The 19,889-nt window shown below is 40.0% G+C and overlaps 1 protein-coding gene across 1 annotated transcript in view; it reads right to left on the minus strand.

The window, feature by feature from the left end:
- LOC116735615 (protein shisa-8) overlaps nucleotides 1–19,889 on the minus strand; it is a 99,655-nt gene that overhangs the window by 49,493 nt on the left and 30,273 nt on the right. Inside the window, exon 3 of the mRNA XM_032587609.1 lies at nucleotides 3,711–3,826. Coding sequence (XP_032443500.1) covers nucleotides 3,711–3,826 — 116 coding nt within the window. The remainder of the gene's footprint in view (nucleotides 1–3,710; nucleotides 3,827–19,889) is intronic.

Genomic DNA, 19,889 nt, shown 5'->3' on the forward strand with positions numbered 1-19,889 from the left:
GTCGTCCTGTTTTGACTGCTTGCACGCATTATCTCGAGCTGCAGAGGGTTTGGCTCTCAGGGCAACTTGTGCTTAAATTCCAAGAATGCAGAACATAAAAGAACAAAACCGATGTTCTTTAATGTGCGACAGGAGAGGTAAGAAGAGCCAAAAGGAAGAATTCAAGAGAAAGAAAGAAACAGAGGAAAGGAAAAGGCACAACAGAAGAACGAGCGGTGTTAATGAGCAGAGAGAGAGAGGTGAAAATGAGGCCAAATTCTTGTTTTAATCATGTGTGGGAGGATGAAAGTGGAAGTCTTTCCTTTTTTATTTGGTCTTATCTTTGCTCCCTCCCCTCCTCAGCGAAGATAAACATTGTATGCGCAAACGCATGAGTTTGCTAAGATGGGAAATAAAGGCTTGGATCATTTACATCTGAACCTGAGCAGAGCGAATAAAACATCACTTTCAGTACCGTGTGTTTGTGTCTTAAAGCGACAAAAAAAAAAGAAAAGAAAAAAGGCAGCAGGTTTTTTAGCATCCACCAGCTTGTCTGCTGGCTCAGATGGAAAAACTCTCAAGTGTGGAGGCATTTATGTATCTATCACATATTGATACAAGCCAAACTTATGAAGTGCACAACTGTGAGACAGCGGGGTGTTTGTCCTCTGAACACGCCATCGGGTTTGTTACATATGAGCCGTCGGAAAATAAAGCCCACTAATTTAAGCCTCAATTCGCAGAAGAATCAGGGGGTTATATTGGGCGTGTGTGTGTGTGTGCGTGCGGGGGTGTGTGTGTGTGTGTGTGTGTCTGGTGGTCAAAGCATCAACAGGAAGATGGAGACAGATGGGTCACACAGTTATCCCTCTGTGGGTCTGGAGCCGGAGCCGCTAATTACATCTTAATTAAATATGACCTGTGTGTCCGCCGCTCTTCCTCAGCCGCAGAAGACGCATCTCTCTGTGTGTGTGTGTTTTTGTTTGTTTGTTTGTTTGTGTGTGAGTGGACAAGGGGTCAGGAAGAAGTGATGATTGAGTGCAACGTGAGTCGGTGTCAAGGGGAGCGTTTCCTAGAATTGTAAACACTTTCGTGCATTCATGGGGTCAGTGGTGATCAATCATGTAAATAAAGGGCGTCAGAGGGAATAAGTGTCTGTCCTGTCAGCGAGTTTCCCCGTTGCGACTCTGAGATTATTTAAAGAGCATGCAGTGTCATGCGGCGCCGCCAGACGCCAACAAATTATCAGATTAGTTACTTTTTTAAAATTATTGCAGATCTTCTGCTGTCCACGAAGTTGTTCCTACGCTATATGTCCTCCATCAGGTTGAATCATGAACCTTTACCAGCTCAGAAAGCCATTTTGTAAGAAATACACCGAAGCCATGAGTTGTGAAGATGGGAAAAAAATAGATCATTGTTCTTTCTCTCTCACACAAACCACCTCGTGAAGGTATTTTTCTTGAAATCTTTCCCATTACGTCACATTGGAACCACGCATTTCTGTGTTTTTGATATCTTAGGTACCAGACCAACACAAAGTAGTGCAAAACTATGGAACAGAAGGAAAATGAAATGCAGTTTTAATTTCATTTCAATTCAGCTTTTCTTACTCTTTGTTAGAGAACATGAGTGAATGCAACTGTTGAAAAAAGCCAGTAGTTTGGCACAAAACTGCTGTGTGAAAATGTGCTTTATTTGTTATCAAGGTCCAGTCAAAACCCATTTGAGAATCTAACTGCTGCTCAGACAAAGTCCAAATGAAACTGAAGTTGAACTATGCTGCTAAAATTCTGAGCTAAATTTACACTGCTATGTGCTGGTTTGTTGCTGAAAATCCTGATAAAAGTCCCCAAATTTTGTGGTTCCAAGGTGACAAAATGTTTTCAAATCACTTGGGCAAATGAGAGGCACAACCAGGCCTTAAGAAAAACACAGTCTGACTTAATATTGTAGCTGCAGAGCTAATTTTGTAGCTTCAGATGTCAAAAAGATATTATTGTTGTCTTTGTTTCAGATTTTGTGATTCCTTTTGAGAAGGATTTAAACTTTTGATTATCATTGCAACCTCACTCATAATTATGTGTATTAAAGTAAAAAGATTCACAACAATTTAATGATGCCATTTTGATTATGTGCAACTGCCACAAGCGGCATATTTGTGTATCTATATATTCCACACAAAGGCGCTCCTCTATGGCCAAATTTTTCTGCCATATTTTGAGAGCACACATTTTCAGTCTGAGTTGAATTTCAAGTCTTTTGGTCTCAAAACCTTTAATACTTTTGCTTACGTTTTTATTTTGAAAGCAGAACTTCATGTCTTTCTTCTCAAAACTTGCAATGATTGTACTCAAAACTTCTCCTCGCGCTCAGACACAGTCTCTGCTCAGACGCTTAGCTCTCCTACCAAACGTTTTCTGCTTGCTTCTGGAACAAAAATTGCACTATCGCCTGGCAACCTCTTATCCAATAGAATGAAAGTGTTGTACTGGGTGCATTAATTTCCTTTTAGAGGGTGTGCCTGTGTGGCTACTATCGATTGTAGCAACCTGCGCCACCCACTGGATATAGGACGAAACAACAGCCTCAGTTTTCTGCTCCATATGTTACACTAACCATCCGCCAGCAGTGTGCTACTGATCGCTAACAGCTACTGATCGCTAACAGCTACTGATCTTTGGCAGGAGTTTGTTCACTCAACCAACTCCCTACATCCAGTGGGTGGCGCAGGTTGCTACAATCGATAGTAACCACACAGGCACACCCACTAGAAAGAAACAAACGCACCCAGTACAACACTTTCATTCTATTGGCTGAGAGGTTGCCAGGCGACGGTGCCAAAAGGCGGTTCCAAAAGCAAGCAGAGAATGTTTCGTAAGCGAGCAGAGAGTTCTGCAAGAGCGCGAGGAGAGAGGTTTGAGTAAACATTACAGGTTTTGAGAACAAAAGACATATAATCCTGCTTTCAGACTGAAAATGTGTGCTCTCGAATTATGGCAGAAAAATTCCCCCATAGTCCACTAGATGTACCACAGCAGTGTGGGCTTTCATCTCCATGACAACCATGTCACAAAGTCACGCGGACAGTACCGCTGCAACACATTTTTTAGAGAGACGCTTGCTATTTGTTACTTCCTCATCTAAAGGAGGCCTGATTGGAATTTTTTTTTTTAAATGACACATTCAAAATTTGCTGTGAAAGGAAAAGTAGACGGTGAAAATTGACAATTCAAAGACTAATGGACGGAGCAATGGCATTCATTCTCCCTCCAACCAGCCCGAGATCGATGTGCCTAATCTGCCGGGAGGCCGTAGCCATGATGGAGGTTTCCAATTTGAAATGGCATAAAGAGACTCAGCAAAGGCATTTCGAAGAAACATTTCCTCAACGACACAACAGAGAGTGGCATAAAATGTAAAATAGTTCTTCGTTCCTGAGGTGTTGATGTATTTGTTGAACTGAAAAGGACTTTTTGTGTTATTAGAGCGCCTGCTTATATTTAATGACAGGGTTGAGTTATTTTCATTGCAACTCTTTTATGGTATGTAGCATGACAGACTCTGATAGAAGGACTTTGATTCATTTAAAATTTAAGGTTTGTGAAACAGATTTAACACAGACCAGCGCTCTTGGTATGAGTTTCCAATTCAGACTGATGCATATGGATGCTGTTTAATTGCCTTTATCACTTCAGTTATTGTCCATAAATACAAAAAACCCCCCCTACCATTGTTGGTGCGCATGGTTCTGGCCGTGATGCCGTTCGTCCCGATGGGATGATGAATTCCAGCTCCATCCACAGCTCCTGCCTCCCCCGGCTGCTTCAGAAGCTCCGTCAGAGTCCTGAAAGAAGGAAGAAAAACATTTCAGATAAATTGTCTTGGGAACGTCTTTGGATTCTTTCCCATTTGAGTGAATTTACACCAAAACAAACAAAAACAAAAACAAAGCACCACAGGAAGAGAAAAGGAAGTAAGTGCTGAAATGAACTAGGATTGCTTCAACAACAGAACGGGTTGCGATAGGACATGGCAAATTTATGAAAAAAAGGGGAAAAGAGGGAAAAACAGCAACGTTTTGATGTTGACACATTATGAAACGGTACGTTTCAAAAGGATTATTCACATTAATAAAAGAGAGAGAAACTGCTCGGAACGGAGGATGAAAAAGACTAGTCTTTGGTTGCTTGCCAGCAGGGAGTGCCAATCATTTACAGAAAATAAATATATATGTAGGACAACGTCTCCTCTTATCATCTTTTCGGGTGTTTTTTTTTTTTTTGAAGCCTTTGAACAAGTTCTGATGGCATCGCAAAACTGGAGCGCAGGCAGGAAGAGGCCTGCCGATTTAACTCTTTGGGAGCAAAGAAGAACAACAAATCGAAGTCGACAGAAGTCGCCGGGTTGACTTCGCTCTAACTGGGCAGAATAAATGTTACTTTAGAATCCAATGAACTTTTTACAATTCCTGCATATGGATTCTCAAAAAATGTTGAAGACATGATGAATATACCAGAAAATAATCTGTCTTGCCTTACAGTGATTTAATTTTTATCATATATATTTACTTCTATGCTCGTTTTTGTGTATATCTCTTGGACTAAAAGCAAACAACGGAGCAGAGCAAAGAGATTGGTAATTTTTCCTCACGGCTAAATAAAAAAAACAACAAACAAACACAGCTTTATTCAGTTGTTTTTTTGTTAAAAAACAAACAAAACGAAAGAAAAAATAAGAAACCGCCGTCAATCTGTCGACAAGGAAATTATAGCGACATGCCCAGGAAAACAGCTGTGACCCGAGCGCTGCCATCAAGAGGAGCCATGAATATTTCCTCGCCGTTAATCTCACAGTTGAAATCGTCAGCAGGCTTTCTAACATGCATTAGAGCAATTCTCTTTTGATTAGCATGCTGTGAAATAGTGGTGTGTGCGCTTATTGGAGCGGTGAGGATAAAGACATTAGCACAGCGCTGTGTTGGAATCCAACCCTGCGGACGGTAAGAAGCGGCATTACGAGAAAGTGTGGCGTGTGTTGCAGCTGAAACTACATATTTACATAAACTGCATAAAAGAGAAAAAAATTCTCTCTCTCTGTTTCACATGTCAGACTAAAGTTTTCCAAGTTTAGGTCAGTTAAAAATATTCAGTTTTGCTAAATGCCAGGATAAGGACCAAAATATTTACTGAGCCACTAATACACATGTGTCAAACTCAAGGCCCGGGGGCCAAATTCAGCCCACCATTGCTTTCTATGTGGCCCTCTAAATTTATTTATATTTTAACAGTTTAACGGATTTAATCATCACATTCTGGCGCAACCGGCCCTTTAAGAACATTCATGACCTTGACTTGGCCCAAAAGGAAGATTTAACCACTGCTCTAATACGTTAATCCACAACACAACATTATTAACTTTTGAACATGTTTTTGTGGTCTGACAAACTTAAAAAAGGAAGCTGTGAAGTACGAGGGTGGCAGTGTCATGATGTGTCGCAGGAGTGACTGGTATATTTCATAAAACAGATGGTTTTATGGAAGGAGATCATTGAAAAACATTAAAGCAACATCTCAACATCTCTGCCAGAGAGTTCAACTTTGGTTCTTCTAAATGGAAAATGACACAAGCAAAAAAGGAAAGAAAACAAAGTCAGTATTTTGTAGAGGTCATTATATAGCTGTGATCTGAATTCCATAAATGTCTTGTTGGCCGAGGTAAAAGGTTTGTGTGAGCAAGACTGCTTAAAAACCTGAATTAGTTAAACCGGTTGTGTGAGGAAGAATGGACCAAAATTTCAGTAAACTATTGTCTACTGAATGCAAACCAAAAATGTTTGACCCAAGGCATAAATCTTAAAAATGCTCCAGCTAATTATTACATCTTTTAAGTTATGTACTTGCAATTCAAATGCTAGTAGGCATGAGTGGGCAAAGAGTTTGTGTTTATAGTGGTATTGACAGATTTGTGATTTTAATACCTCCCCTTGTTTGAAAGAGTCAAACAAGTTTCAGACCTACCCAACAAAAAGAATAAATTCACGGAGGTCTGTCAAGTCTAAATAAAATCCTCCATCTTCCTTCCCAGATTCCTCTCGTCGATTGTCTTCACTCTCGCTGCTGTATTTTTCTCGCGGCTCTCTGCAGGCATTTTTCAGTCCAAAACAAAAAAAAAAGAAAGAAACTGACGTCAGTCAGAGTGATGTTTTGTTTTTGTTTTTTTTGTGCAGCATTAGAAAGGTTGGAATAGACGTGCTCCTGAAACGGATTACGGTAACGCAAGGAAACACGAGGAGATTAAAAGAATGCCCTGACTAAACCTGGGAACTGATGTAGGTCTGGATACGACTTCACTTTTGGTCTTTCTGGATGTTTGGGAGAGACAAGCACGTGTTGTTTGCTAGGGGCGGCAACTTAGAGATCATAGAGAAGATTATCCAAAAACTAACAAAATAAAACCCGCAAAAATAAAAATATGGAAATTAAAAAATCTCCACACAGAAACAGAGAAGTAAATGGAGTGGGAATCAACACTGCAAGATTCCCACCTCTCATGTTGGAAGTCGTTTTGTGCTCAATATCAAATATTCTGTCACCTCTGATATATTTGTTATTGTGTAACTATAAATATGCATTAGGTAAAATGTATATTTAAAGACAAAAGATTCAAAGGTGACCTATTATTCTTTCTTGGACAGGTTAGGATAGGTTTATGGCCTACACAAAACATGTTAGTTAGATTTTGTTGCAGGAAATCATTCTCAGATGATGACATTTTAGTCTGGTGTTCTGCCTATTTTGAGCTCTTGTCACTTTAAATCCAAAGTTGCAAAGTTGCTGCTGGCCATGCCCCCTAACTGAATGTTTACACTCGCACATGAAAATGACTGCAGACAGAAATGGATTTCTGCAACCGTACATCTTTGAAAAGCAGAAGTGGAGCCTGCTGCACAACTGACAAGAATGCAGCAAGTGGTTTCTGAATGGTAAGTCTTTTCCAGCAGCCATTGTACAGCACATACAGTGATAAAACCAGCGGAACAAATATGCTCCAACTCTGCTTGGGTTGCCAGGTAACGGCACAGTGCCCGTCAATTGGGAGGTTTTTAAAACGGCTCGTTTTCCAGACACCAAAAACCAGACTTAATGCCATCGGAGTGTTTTTGGGTTTATTTTTTAGTAGTTTGGTTGTTTTTAGAAGCAGATGACCCCAAATGGAAGCATAAACACACACAAAGTGTACATTTAGCCCAACAGTTCCCCTCCTAGAACCATTTTTACTCTCTGGCTCCTCTACAGTTTTGTGACGGTACATACATTTTGTCCACACTGCAAGCAAGAGTTAACATATTTTGCAGGTAGTCATTGACTGACATTGTGAAAGTGCTATTTTGACTCTGCAAACATTCCCTGTGGTACTGTTTGTCCAAAGTGTCCCCACTGGAGTACTGCCAGCACCGACTCAAATCCATATTTTATAGCCGAAAAACAAACATAACAGGTTTGGAAAATCTAATTTAAAAGGTATTTCTTTTCCCTCCCTTGACATTCTGCTCACAGTTTAAGAGCCATTAAAGCAGCCCTGAGCTGCTCCAGTCGAGGTGCACAACCACCGGCGGGACTCAGCTTTTCGCTGGGAATAAAAATGGGAACACTGCTGGAAAACACAGAACTCAGCAGAACGTCTCTCGCGCGAATTAACATTTGGGAGAACATTTATTAGAAATCAAAGCTCCACTGGGGAAGACAAGCAAAGCTGAGTAACAAGAACAGATCTGAAAAAAATATACATATATAAGATACATTAGGTAACTTTGGCAGCAGGTGAAATCAGCAAGAGAAAATTGCTACTACAAGGATTTTCCAATTGTAGAGGAATTAGGGTATTGACGCGCCGTACAGTAGGAATGCCCCTCAAATATCTATATAAACTGCCGCAGTTTATGCCACATGTACCATGCCATACATTGTTCTCCTTCTCAGTTAATGCTAACTTACTTGCTAATGCTTGCAAGTTGACTTCATTAGCTAATGGCAATTTAAATGCTAATGTATATTGGATAAAATTAACATTAGGGGAAAGCAATTATTTTAAAAAATCAAAGTACTAAATGGAGGAACTGCAACACGGCCTTCTAAGGACAACATAGAGCAACAATTTCCTTAAGCCAGGGGTACCCAAAGTCAGTCCTCGAGGGCCGACATCCTGCATGTTTTAGTCTCTCCATGGTTTAACGCACCTGGATCAAATGATGGTTCGTTAGAAGGCCTAAGACGAACATTGACAAGCTGAAAAGGCTGTTGGTACAACCAGGGAGAGAACTAAAACATGCAGGATGCCGACCCTCGTGGACCGACTTTGGGCACCCCTGCCTTAAGCTAATATGTTAATATTTGTATATTAGCTGACCATACTGTGAATACCCATACAATGCATCCACACAACCCAGATAATGTCTGCAAAACAATTTCCTATTTCCAGACTTTGACCAGTCCATTTTCTCATTTATTAGCATAAAGTAATATGCTAATATTAACATGCTAGCTGCCATTAGCTAGTAGTAGCGTGTACGTTAATAGCAAAATGTCTGTTGGGTAATGAGAATCAGGGAAAACAAGCAGGCTAAGTTACTACCCTTTCAAAATCCATGACGCATATAAAAACTCTACATAAAATACAGAGAAATAAATAAAAAGCCCCAACAACTTTAGAAATATGAATGCTGCAATTTCAGGCAAAACACAAATGCTACAACTTTTACTATGCAACGCCTGAAAAAGCTGGTTGCTACAAGAAATACTCATGATATTTTCACTTTTATCTTTCATCCAATTTCTCCTTTTTTTTCCAACCAGTCCTGTTTTTAAATAACTACAGCACCTTGTGCCTTCAACTCCAACTTTCTAGTCTTTGTCCTCCATGTTTAAAAGTACCGTATTATTCAGCAAATGTTGTTCTCTATCCTTTGCATCTCCTTGAAATCATCTTCTACGCTTTTCTTATCCGTTTCAATCTCTGCAACTTTGCAAGTCTGACTCATTGCCACGCTCTCGTTATCTCCTCCGTTTTTGATCTTATCGTCACGAAGCCTTTATCTTTGTTGGTTTCCTAAATCTGTGTCACACTCGTGTTGATTTTCTCTTGTTACGTTGGGTGAAAGCGCAGGTTTTATAACTTACGTTAAATCTATACAGAGGTTTTTTTTCTCTCTCAAACATTAACGTCTCTGAGAACCTCGTCACTGTTTCTGGTCTGCAAGTCCTTCGGCCCACTTTCGATTTCTTCTCCATCTTTCTGCTTTTTCCTCTCCCTCATTGAGGATGCTCTGAAATACACGACTCTAACCTGAGAAATTAGCAGCCTTCAATGTGATGAAGTGGATTCTGAGGAGATCAGAGCCCTATACACCTGCCTTAAGAGTTCAGACAGTACAATCATATCTGCCGTATCTGCAGGTATTTCTTCGGGGATTTATTTATTTATTTTCATTTCAAAAAGTTTCTACCTTCTGCTTCCATAGACAATCACACTTTTTTATACCTTTACACAATTGTTGCGTTGAGTTGTATGAGAACTAATGTATAACTGAAATGCAGAAAAGTGATGCAAAGCAAAAGCAGATATTAAGAAGAGAACTTGCCCAGCCTCTGTGGTGAGGAGAATCTGGCTATGAATTGCTAAAATGCAGCATTTCAAATAACAAAAACGTGCAGCACAGCTATCAATATGTCCATATGACACACTCGCACACTTTTCTTTTTCTGAATCTAGGTTTTTTTTAATTTTGCCCCACAAAATGTTTGGTTAGCCTTTGCACCTTGTAACAAAGATACATTTGTGAATAAAATGGATTTGGGACGAGTCTGTTTAAAATAAACACATGAATGAACAACAGATTTTTGCTCTTCTAGTGCGTTTTCTGTAAGCAGTGATCCTCGATTACAGAATGTATAATACGTACCTGGTGGTTTAGACTTCTTTCAAAGATGCAGGTAGACAGTAAACAGTACCAAATAAAAGTGTGCACATGAGCTAGTGCTCTGAAATATAAAACATTTAGGGCTTTGCTGTTCAAACAACTAAACTAAACAAAAAATGTTTTATTTTTGTCTTTTATTTTTCATATCTTAACATTTTTCCAACCTTTCTCAAGGCAGAGCAAAAAGCGACAGTGGCTGATGGGTGGGAAATAATCTGTACTTATGTCTTCCATCTTTTTTTTGACAGATGTACAATGACTTTATCACTGATGATCATCGCTAATTCCAAATGACTCTACTCTCTACTTTGACTAATCCCAAAGTGGTTAAAATCATATTGTATGTTTGATTTTTTTTTCTTCTTCCATTTAATGCAGCAAACACATTTACAACATAAACTCAGGTCCAAAGTTAGGCTCATAGTTTTACATTTGTACTGCAAGCCTCAGCGTAACTCTATTCCTGATTTCATTTGCTGATTAAATTGCCAAGTGCCTTAACAGATTTCGCTACGTGGTTTGACAAAAGGGAATCCATCCCGCTGCAGTAACTTTCAATCATACATTACTACAGTCTTCTGTATTTAGAAAGAAAAATGAGATTTTCTCAACTTTTAATTAAACCTAAAACCTTAAAAAAAAAGAAAAAGAAATAAAAACTCCCCTGGGACAAGATGACATTATTAAACCATCATATGACAAAATTTCCCAGTGAAATTTGCTATTTGCATCATAATAACAAAATATGTTATACTAACAGATGTTAATGAGATTTCCCCGACTAATATGTTTAATCAAATTGCAAATAAATAAATAAATAAATAAAGAGAGTTGTTGTGTATTTAATAAGAGACATAAAAAGGCTTGTGGAGCCCACCGACTGTGAACAAGCGGTGAAGCAGATTAATATCTGTGGAAATTGCTTCAGACAGAGGCAATCGTTTAGCAGCAAGAAATCTTTTCAGTCAAGCACAATTAGTGATCATTCAGTCGTTTACAGGAGGGGGACGGATTAGCTGCTGAAGTACATTAATATTCACGCTGCATAAAACTTCTCTGAGGTGAAACATGTTCGGCTAGACGGTGAAGGTGTTTGGCTGGAGGTTCTTTGTCTGGGGTTTTTCCACCAGCAGCAACAGTGAAGACAGATGAGATAACTTATTTTAGACGGGGATCAATCCTCGAATCTCCCACGGCAACTGATCGGGTGCTGCCTAAACGCTTGCTAGTACAATGTGCTGCCTATTCACCCAAAGCTCATGAAGAACCTCGTCTTCCACCACGCAGCTCCCTGTAGACTAGCGGCAGCAGCAATTAGTAAACACCTAGCAGAACCGGGAGTGTGCGACAAACTACTTCTCAGTCCATCACACGGAGAAGCATGGTGAAGAGCTGAAGAGCGAGTGTCAGAAAACGTAGGAGGTTCTTAAAGAGACCGAGGTCAATTTCAAGTCATCAGACGAGACAACATCGTCTGATGACTCTTTTCAAAAGAATTTGTGAAAAACTGTTTTTTGTTGAAATGTCAGTTGCAGACATTTCTCTGCTCACTTGATCTGCCTGGAAAGTGGATGTACAATTAACTCGGATATTTTGCAGTAACCCTAATTCTTTGGACAAAGTTACACAACCCTTGCTTCGGGAAAACGTCGTTCTTCCTGAGTGAAGAAGCTAACAGGGCTACAAAGTCCAACTCGCAGATTCTTAGTCTTGGTTGCATAATTGAATTCGCTCCATTGCTTCCAATTGTCAGAGAGCTTCTGATGCTAAAAAATAAAAACAAGATGTTCTGGATTGTTCTACAGAGACCCACTCATACACACAAACAGATCCCGGGTCTGTCTTGCAGCAGCTTGTAGCTGAATCACTCCTCACTGTCACAGCAGGTTAGTTTACACTACAAGGCCCCCCGCGGACGATTCCAGGGGCCCATGAAGCCTTGCAAGGCGATGAAACCCCGCTGTCTGAGCTGCTGATGCTGGATAATTGCATCGCGACACTACATTGCCACCTACAGCTGTTCTCGCCAAATCAGCCTCCACAAAACCTAAAGGCATATATGGACGGGCATTCACACACACACACACAGATCCATTGCCGTGCCTGGAGGGAGATAAGCAACGCCACAATGGGGTGACTCACCCGATAATTCTCTCGGGTGGGATTTACATAGTAGGTGTGTGTGTGGGTGTGTGTGTGTGGGTCCCAGCGGTTTTACAAATGAAACCCCCTGCGGGGCTCGGAAAGTGGAATCTGAAGAGAGAGCTTGTAACTTCCTCACCATGTGGCAGCAGCTTTCCCTCCGTTTCTATTGATCAAATATTAATTAGACCACAAAAAACAGAAAGCATCACCATGATCAGAATGTATGTATATATCCACTTTTTTCTTTCTCTTGAATTTTACATAACGTGCTTTTTCTTTAAATGCTTTATGTGAAATATGATTACAGTCTATAGGATTTCCATACCCCTTTTATGTTGGCTGCTGTGAGCTGCATTTTCTGTCCTCAAAAGCTGCTTGTTATGTAAATTAAGTTAAAGTTCATTGTTATTTCAAAGCTGCTGCAACTTAGGCAGCAGTTCAAACTTTAATGCAAAAAAGAAAAAGCTTGGGCACTTATCGGAGAAGGCAGAAACAGGGTTTGCTCGGCGTGTGTGCGTGTGTGTGTGTGTGTGTGCGTTTTCCATCCCTGCTTCATGTAGTCATTGAGTTTTATCTAAAGTCTACACTTGACGTGTCTTTTTGTTAAACAGGATTGCTAAAAATGTTTAAAAAATTTTTTAAAAGTGCAAAAATAGTTTTTTTTTACATTTTTGTTGTCAAATCAAATAATCTCAAAAAATGGTTAATTAAAAACAAGACAATTAATACAAGCTTCACACAAATGACGAGCATAAGTAAACATCTACTTGACACTACACACACACATTGCACACAGACAGAGAAAACACACAATGCTAAACGGGTGGTGTGATAAAACAAGTGATCTGGTAAGGCAGTCCCTGACTCACAATCGTCTCTGGCGTCTTGATAGTGCGTGCGCACAGACACACCCACCGCTAACGCTGCCAGATAGTGCACCCATGCAGGCTTGGTGGAGGGCCTGAAACCGTCTCCCACCCTGCTATTCCCCTATTAGAGCTGACAGCTGCCAAATAATGTCCCTTGGCATCGCTGAGTGCCTGCAATGCCAAGTCCTGTTTGTGCTCGTTGCAATCTCTCATCAGCTCATACGAGTGTGTGGGTGTGTAGATGTGTACAACCTCGCATTGCACTCATTCCAATGTTCATCGCAAGAATGGACGAAAAATTTCTCTTATTAGTAATTGTTGCGAGATTTTTTTTAACTATAATTTGTTAAAAATCGAGTAAGTTAAACTAAAGTTATACGCAGCCTGTTGGAGGGGAGATGAATAAACCATGCACTGCAAAAACACAAAATCTTACCAAGTATTTTTTATATAGTTTCTAGTACAAATATCTACCTTCACTTGAAACAAGGTGAAACTAGTTTACAAGTAACTTTTCAGTAAAATATATGAGCTTTTTTTTAAAAGTAAATATAGTCCCTTAATATTGATTTAAAGAAAAATGTACTGGTTCCATTGGCTGGTTATTTCACTTGTAATATGGACAAAATGTCTTGTTGTATGTAAAATGATCTGCCAATGGAACCAGTACATTTTCATCAATATTAAGGAACTATTCACTAACGTTGTAGTTTTTTGTCCCATATGTCTTTGCGTTGTCAAGTGATGGACTGGTGACCTATCTAGGATGCACCACGAATCACCCAATGACAATCAGGTATAGACAATAGATGTACTTCTCTCTTTCTTTCTGGAATATTGTCCATTATCAACCAATACAGGTTAACAACAAAAAGGCTGAGGGCATGCGTGTCAAACTGAAGGCTCACGGGCCAATTCAAACTGGCCAAAGCTATTTATGTGGACTATGGAGGCCCACATAAACACAACTTCAAGTTAACAGCTGTGTGCTTAAATATTATTTTTATTTTATCAGTCAAATTAAATCAAAAGTAATGCCAAAAGTAATGGTGTCTCTATATGGCTGTGAGATCTTTTGTGTATCCATCTCCTTACTGATACCTTTGTACAAAGAGATCCTTTTCATCCGAGCCCCACTACAATATAAGCCTTTTTGAATGCTGAGATGTTGAAAGTAAATCAAAAGGTGCTTCAACAAAGGGTATACAACCAGATTGCTCGGGCCCTTCGGTTTTTCCTCTAATGAGTTTGTTTCACACTTACATTGAACACAGTATACATCGTATTTATTTGGACAGAAATATCTAAAATTATTTCATTTTGTCTTTTATATCACTTATATCACTGGCATCTCATTTTTTCCACCAATGTACGTTGAAAGGACATAATGCAAAATTTACTTCTTTTTTTTAACTTTATATGATGTTCTGATGTGATTACTTTAATATCAAAGAACCAGATATGATCAAATTTCCAGTTGATTTATATATTCCGCATTTTTATGATAACTGAAGGTGACAGTTACCTGATTATGCTATAAAATGGCACCATGTCCCTGGAAAACACATAATACTCCCCTTTAAATACGTAAATCAGTGATCAATAAATATTTCCAAGATAGTTCCAACATTTTCACATTTTCGTCTTTCTTTTAACAGCACATTTTATCTTTACGTATTGCCTTCGTTTAAAAATAAGTTGGGCTTTTGAGATGTTTCATTGAAAGTAAAAATTTTAAGGGCAACTCCGGATGTGCTGAGTAATTTGGTTTCATATTCAAAGCATGGGCGTGGATGAAATACAGAAGACCTAAAAAAAAAAGATATTTGCAGCCTTCATCCTGGAAGCTGCATGAACCAGTCGCTGGCAGGATCTCAGTGCTGTAGTGCTGCAAAAGATGATGTCACAGAAAATACCATATGTCACAGTCTGAGTCACTGCTTGCTCTCATTATTTTGGGTTATATTTTCCATTTTCTTTTTTTGGGTTTTCTTCTTTTCTTTTCTTTTTTTTTTTATACACACACAGATGCAGATTCACACTCCTCAAGGGATTTGTTCTTAAACATTCACCGACGTGACGCACACATAACCCACGCATGAATACACTGACGCGCGCAGGCGTGTGTGTTCGCACACACTCGTCAGCGGGACATCAGTCGTCGTGGCGCGATGCTTTTGACAAAGCTTCTTCGGGAGCTCGGCATGCAGAGGTCTCGGCTTTCATCCATCATGACGTTGGATTTAGACGCGGCGATATGGATCGGCTCTGTCAGATTTCTGATACCGCTGAAATAACTTGGACCACTCATGGGAGTTTGTGGCACGTATTTAATACAGCCTCCTGTCAAACTGAACACAACGCAGTTATTTGTGGGGTTATGGGATTATTAATGTTTTTTTCTGTTTGGGTCCATAATGTTTGGGTTGTAATATTTGAGAAGGCCTGCATGTGTCAAAAACTTCCCCCTTAAAGCTGGCTGAAGATTTTCTCTACTGCTCTTTGAGTTATGACATAAATTAAAGCTGCAGTATGTCACTTGTATAAAAAAATGCTTTGTATTGTTAAAACTGTCAACATGATGTGACAGCATAATATGAGACAAATAATCTGTGAAAAGCTCAATCTCCACCACCTCCTCCCTCGAGCTACTATTGCTGTCTGAAGAAATGCACCGCTATGGACCAAAAATAACCAATCAGAGCCAGGAGGCGGGGCTTAGTGCTGTCAGTCAATCTCATGTACTCACTCCTCAATGTGCTAATGGTGGATTAACAACTTATGGTTACAGGAAAACCGTTTATCCTCCGTCATAGGTGGCTATGCTAACCAACGTTAGCATTCACAACTTGACAGCATTAAGACCCGCCTCCTGACTCTGATTGGTTGTTTCTAGTTAGCACTGGGAGAAGATTATCTGTCTCATACCATACTGTCAGCACAGTGACAGTTTCAACAAACATGTTAAAACTATATATGTATTTTATAAAAGTTACACACTGCAGCTTTAGTGCTACTTTTATACAGTATTCTGCATTACTGCTGTTTTCATTTCACTCTGGCGGCTCCACGTCGCCACCATTCATCACTTCAACATAAAACAAAGAACCCCACGGTGCCTTTTTGTACATGCATCCCCTTGACACCACTGCGGCATCTCCACTTCTCGAGCACTGTAAATATGTCACGCTGTGGGCAGCTCTGATGAATTGGAAGCGCCGCAGCTCGCCCCAATGTGTGCACAGTGACAGGCTGGAACAGATGTTGTGTAGTGGGGTATGCTTTTGTGCAGTTGGTGACCTTGCATCTCCACCTCTGGCGCTGACACATGGCAGCGACAATGCCAGTTTGCTCAGGGTGATGAGACACACAGCCTGGCGAGCACAGCTTGGATGGGTAGGCGAATCTGAGCGTGGCTTGTTCCTGATGCTAGATGGGCGAGCGCTGGGACGTGGCCGGTGATTTGTCCGTGATGGGAAGCGCCACGCGCCTTTTAAGGCGATGCGGGTGGTCGGTTGGCGACATGAAAAACCCGTTCACATGGAAATAGCTTCATTAGAAAGCAGATTAACGCGTTTGACGCCTGAACGCGGTGTGCAGATGCTTAGTTTCGCTTCGTAGGATGCATATTTTCTATGGTTCAATAATCATATGAGGCTAAGTTTATTGTTAAAGGGATTTTGGTAACACTTTATTTGAAGGGGTGTGCGTAAGATTGACGTGACGCTGTCATAAACATGACTTAAGGCGTCTTCATAAATGTTTGACTGTTACCATGAAGAGTTATTTAATAAATAATGACACTTTTAATTAATAAAAGGGCATTAAAAAGTGTCAAAATTGCATTACTTGGTATATAAAGACACTTTCAATGCAAAGTTGCATTAAAACCTGCATTAAAAGTCCATTAAAAGTGTAAATTATGCATTGAAAATGCCATTATTTACTGAATGACACTTCATGACAACAGTAATAAACATTCATGAGGACTCCTTCATTTTCATGGCAGTGTCATGTCTGCCTCATCCTCAACCCTTCAAATAAAATATTACCAGTATTCTACAGCTGCAGTGGTAGTGATAGTTTGCTATTACATCCTAATTTTAAACCCGTTCTCAGTATTTGGTTTGTCTGGGCTACTGTAGGAACATCCATCACTTGCAGAGGGAGCGAAGGCCATAGTGGATAAATCTGTATCTCAAGCTGTCATTGGGTGAAAGGTCACAGCCAGTTCGACAGTCCATCACGGGGAAACATAGAGGCACAAACAACAACTCACACACACCTAATAGCTAACTAAACCTGGATCAACAGGTTTGAGAAATGGACCACAACTTTAGAGACTGAGGGACTGAGTCTCTAACCAGGTGGTCATCAGAACAGGAGCACCACAGGGCACTGTACTCTCATCATTCCTTTTCACTTTGTACACTTCCCTTTCCCTGTTCTGTTTCCATCAAGGGAGAAGAAATGGAGGTGGTCGAGGGATAGAAATACCTCGGTGTTCACCTGGACTACAGGTGAGCATATCTTCTAGAAGTAGGTTGTTGAGAGTGTGATCTTTTCTGCTACCATCTGTTTAGATCAGAGCCTGAACTGAAGGTCATAAAGAAGGTTGAAGCTACTGAGGAACATCTTATTGTGCAAAGAAGGATTCTTGATAAAAACCTTTTAGAAAATTACAAACTTCACAAGACTGTTATGCAACAAATGTCTTCAGTCAGAGGACTCCTTATAAGTGCAGTATTACTGACCTCTACAGGAGATCCATCCTGCCCACAGCCATCAGCATCTCCAACAACCCTCTGAAGAAACTTGGATAGTTTGAATTACTACAACAATCTGATTTTGTTTTGGGTTTATAAAGTATTTTCAGTTGAATTTGATTTGGATTATTTTGAGAAATGTAAAATCCATCTGCGCCTCTCAATTCCCTTTCGATTGAATTCATACATAAGTTTAATGTAGAGAAAAAGTTACTGTTCCCCTACCTTTGGTACATTATGCATTAGCGTTCCATCTGAGGACTGACGCTGTGGGATTTTTAGACAAGCTCATCACAGTGAAAACCTCATGCTGGCCTTTGTCAGTTTGTATTTTTCATTTCGTCTTTCATTTAATACAGAATTGACCGTAACTATTAAAAGTGTTTGGCTCACTCGCCGTAACAAAACAACTCAGAGCTTTATTTGACACAGCCTAATTAATTTGATGCAATACCAAAGTACAGACAGCAGTCAGCCAGTCAACCTGCGTTCAACATGCGTTCACAAATTCCTCCTTCACTCTGCATTCAGCTCAAACTTTTACAGTCTGCATAAACATCACAGCTTCTCACGGCATGTCATTTATCACAGGAGTTACACACAAAACCAGGCGCCCACACACACACACACCCCCCAATACACACCACCACAGTACAGTCAATGCAAGGACACTCTGACAACGTGCTGTAATACGCTAATGGATACAAAACTCTCACTGCCAGTTCTTGTTCCTCATTTGTCATAAAGTTAGAAACACAATTACACATGCACAGGCATTTGAGTACAGTAAAAGTAATCTCGGCTTGGCTATTTTTTACGTTTTTTTAAAGGAAGTGCGTGAGAAGCAGCTGGATGGGTCAAGGTTGTCAATATATCCCGAATCCGATCAACTTTCACCTGCCTTTCATCGTGCTCGTGTCCCAAGTTTTTGTCGTCTTCACATATTGTTTTAGGGGAAAAGTTTTTTTTTTTAGTCTTCCATTATCACTCCTTTTGTTAAAATGACCTCAAGAAGAACCTCAAGTAAGTTTCCTTCAATTTTCTGGTGAATCCTTTAAATTGTGGTACTTCAATCACCCAAGACACCAAGCAAGGGTTAAAACTGGTCCTTAAAGGAATTACCTGAGGGTGCACACACATTAACCAGTACTTTGATAAAGCACCTTTTGATTTAATTTCATCATGTGGTCTTCTTTGATAGGACTCTGTTATTATCCCATGTCTTAACTTTGTAATCTCTCAGGTTCTGAGGATCTCGTCTCAAGCTCTCAGGTGATTCCAGAGATTTCCTGTCGGATTTTCTGGCTAGGTCATCCCAAAACTTTTGCCTTTCAGAAAGTCGTTCTTTTGTTCATTTTAAGACGCATAAAAAAATATGCTTAATTAGTGTTTTATGGCCAAAGCTGACCTCTGAAGCTTCCACCTGAAAACGGGTAACCCCAGAGGTCAAGGCTGCCATTGCCACATTACTCGTGGATATAAAGTTTGTTTGGTGATGCACAATGTCGTTTTTCTGTAAATGTAGCTTAAAAGTAAGTATTCATAAAATAATCTCACACAAGGTTTAGGGAGATTTCTGTCATACTTGAATATTTTCTTTTAAAAAAAACAACCTTACAACTCTATTACCTAGATCTGTGGCTGCCAAACTTTGCAGCTTTTGACTTGCAACATAAAAAGGTAAAAGGGGTCGTGACCTTGACTCCTGGTTGAGCACACACATTTCAACCGAGTCAGTTAAAAGAGTCAATACAATCAGCATCAGAGTACATTGGTCAATAAATTGCTGATGAGTAATCATATTCATATCACACTATACATGGCTTAATTTGTAAAAGTCTTGTTCTTTTACGTCGCATAGCATTTCGACAGCCGCAGTGGTCAGTTTGTGTTGACAGGCCGAAGATATGCGTGAAGAATCTATGCTGAAAATCTGAGTCCATGGCTGTGAACCGTACAAAGGGGGCCTGTCTCTCTGGGTCGGGGTTGAGTTCAACTTTCCTTGTTGTATTATTCATCATCGATGACAGGATGGAGCAGCAGATGGATCGAGGGATTGAGGTTTTGTCTGCAGTCTTTCTCCTCCGGTCCTTTATACCGAAGAAAGAGCCGAGCTGAATGGCAAAGCTCTCGGGTTACTAGAACGGCAAT

This window comes from Xiphophorus hellerii, chromosome 16, assembly GCF_003331165.1.
Source record: "Xiphophorus hellerii strain 12219 chromosome 16, Xiphophorus_hellerii-4.1, whole genome shotgun sequence".
NCBI classification, from domain to species: Eukaryota; Metazoa; Chordata; class Actinopteri; order Cyprinodontiformes; family Poeciliidae; genus Xiphophorus; species Xiphophorus hellerii.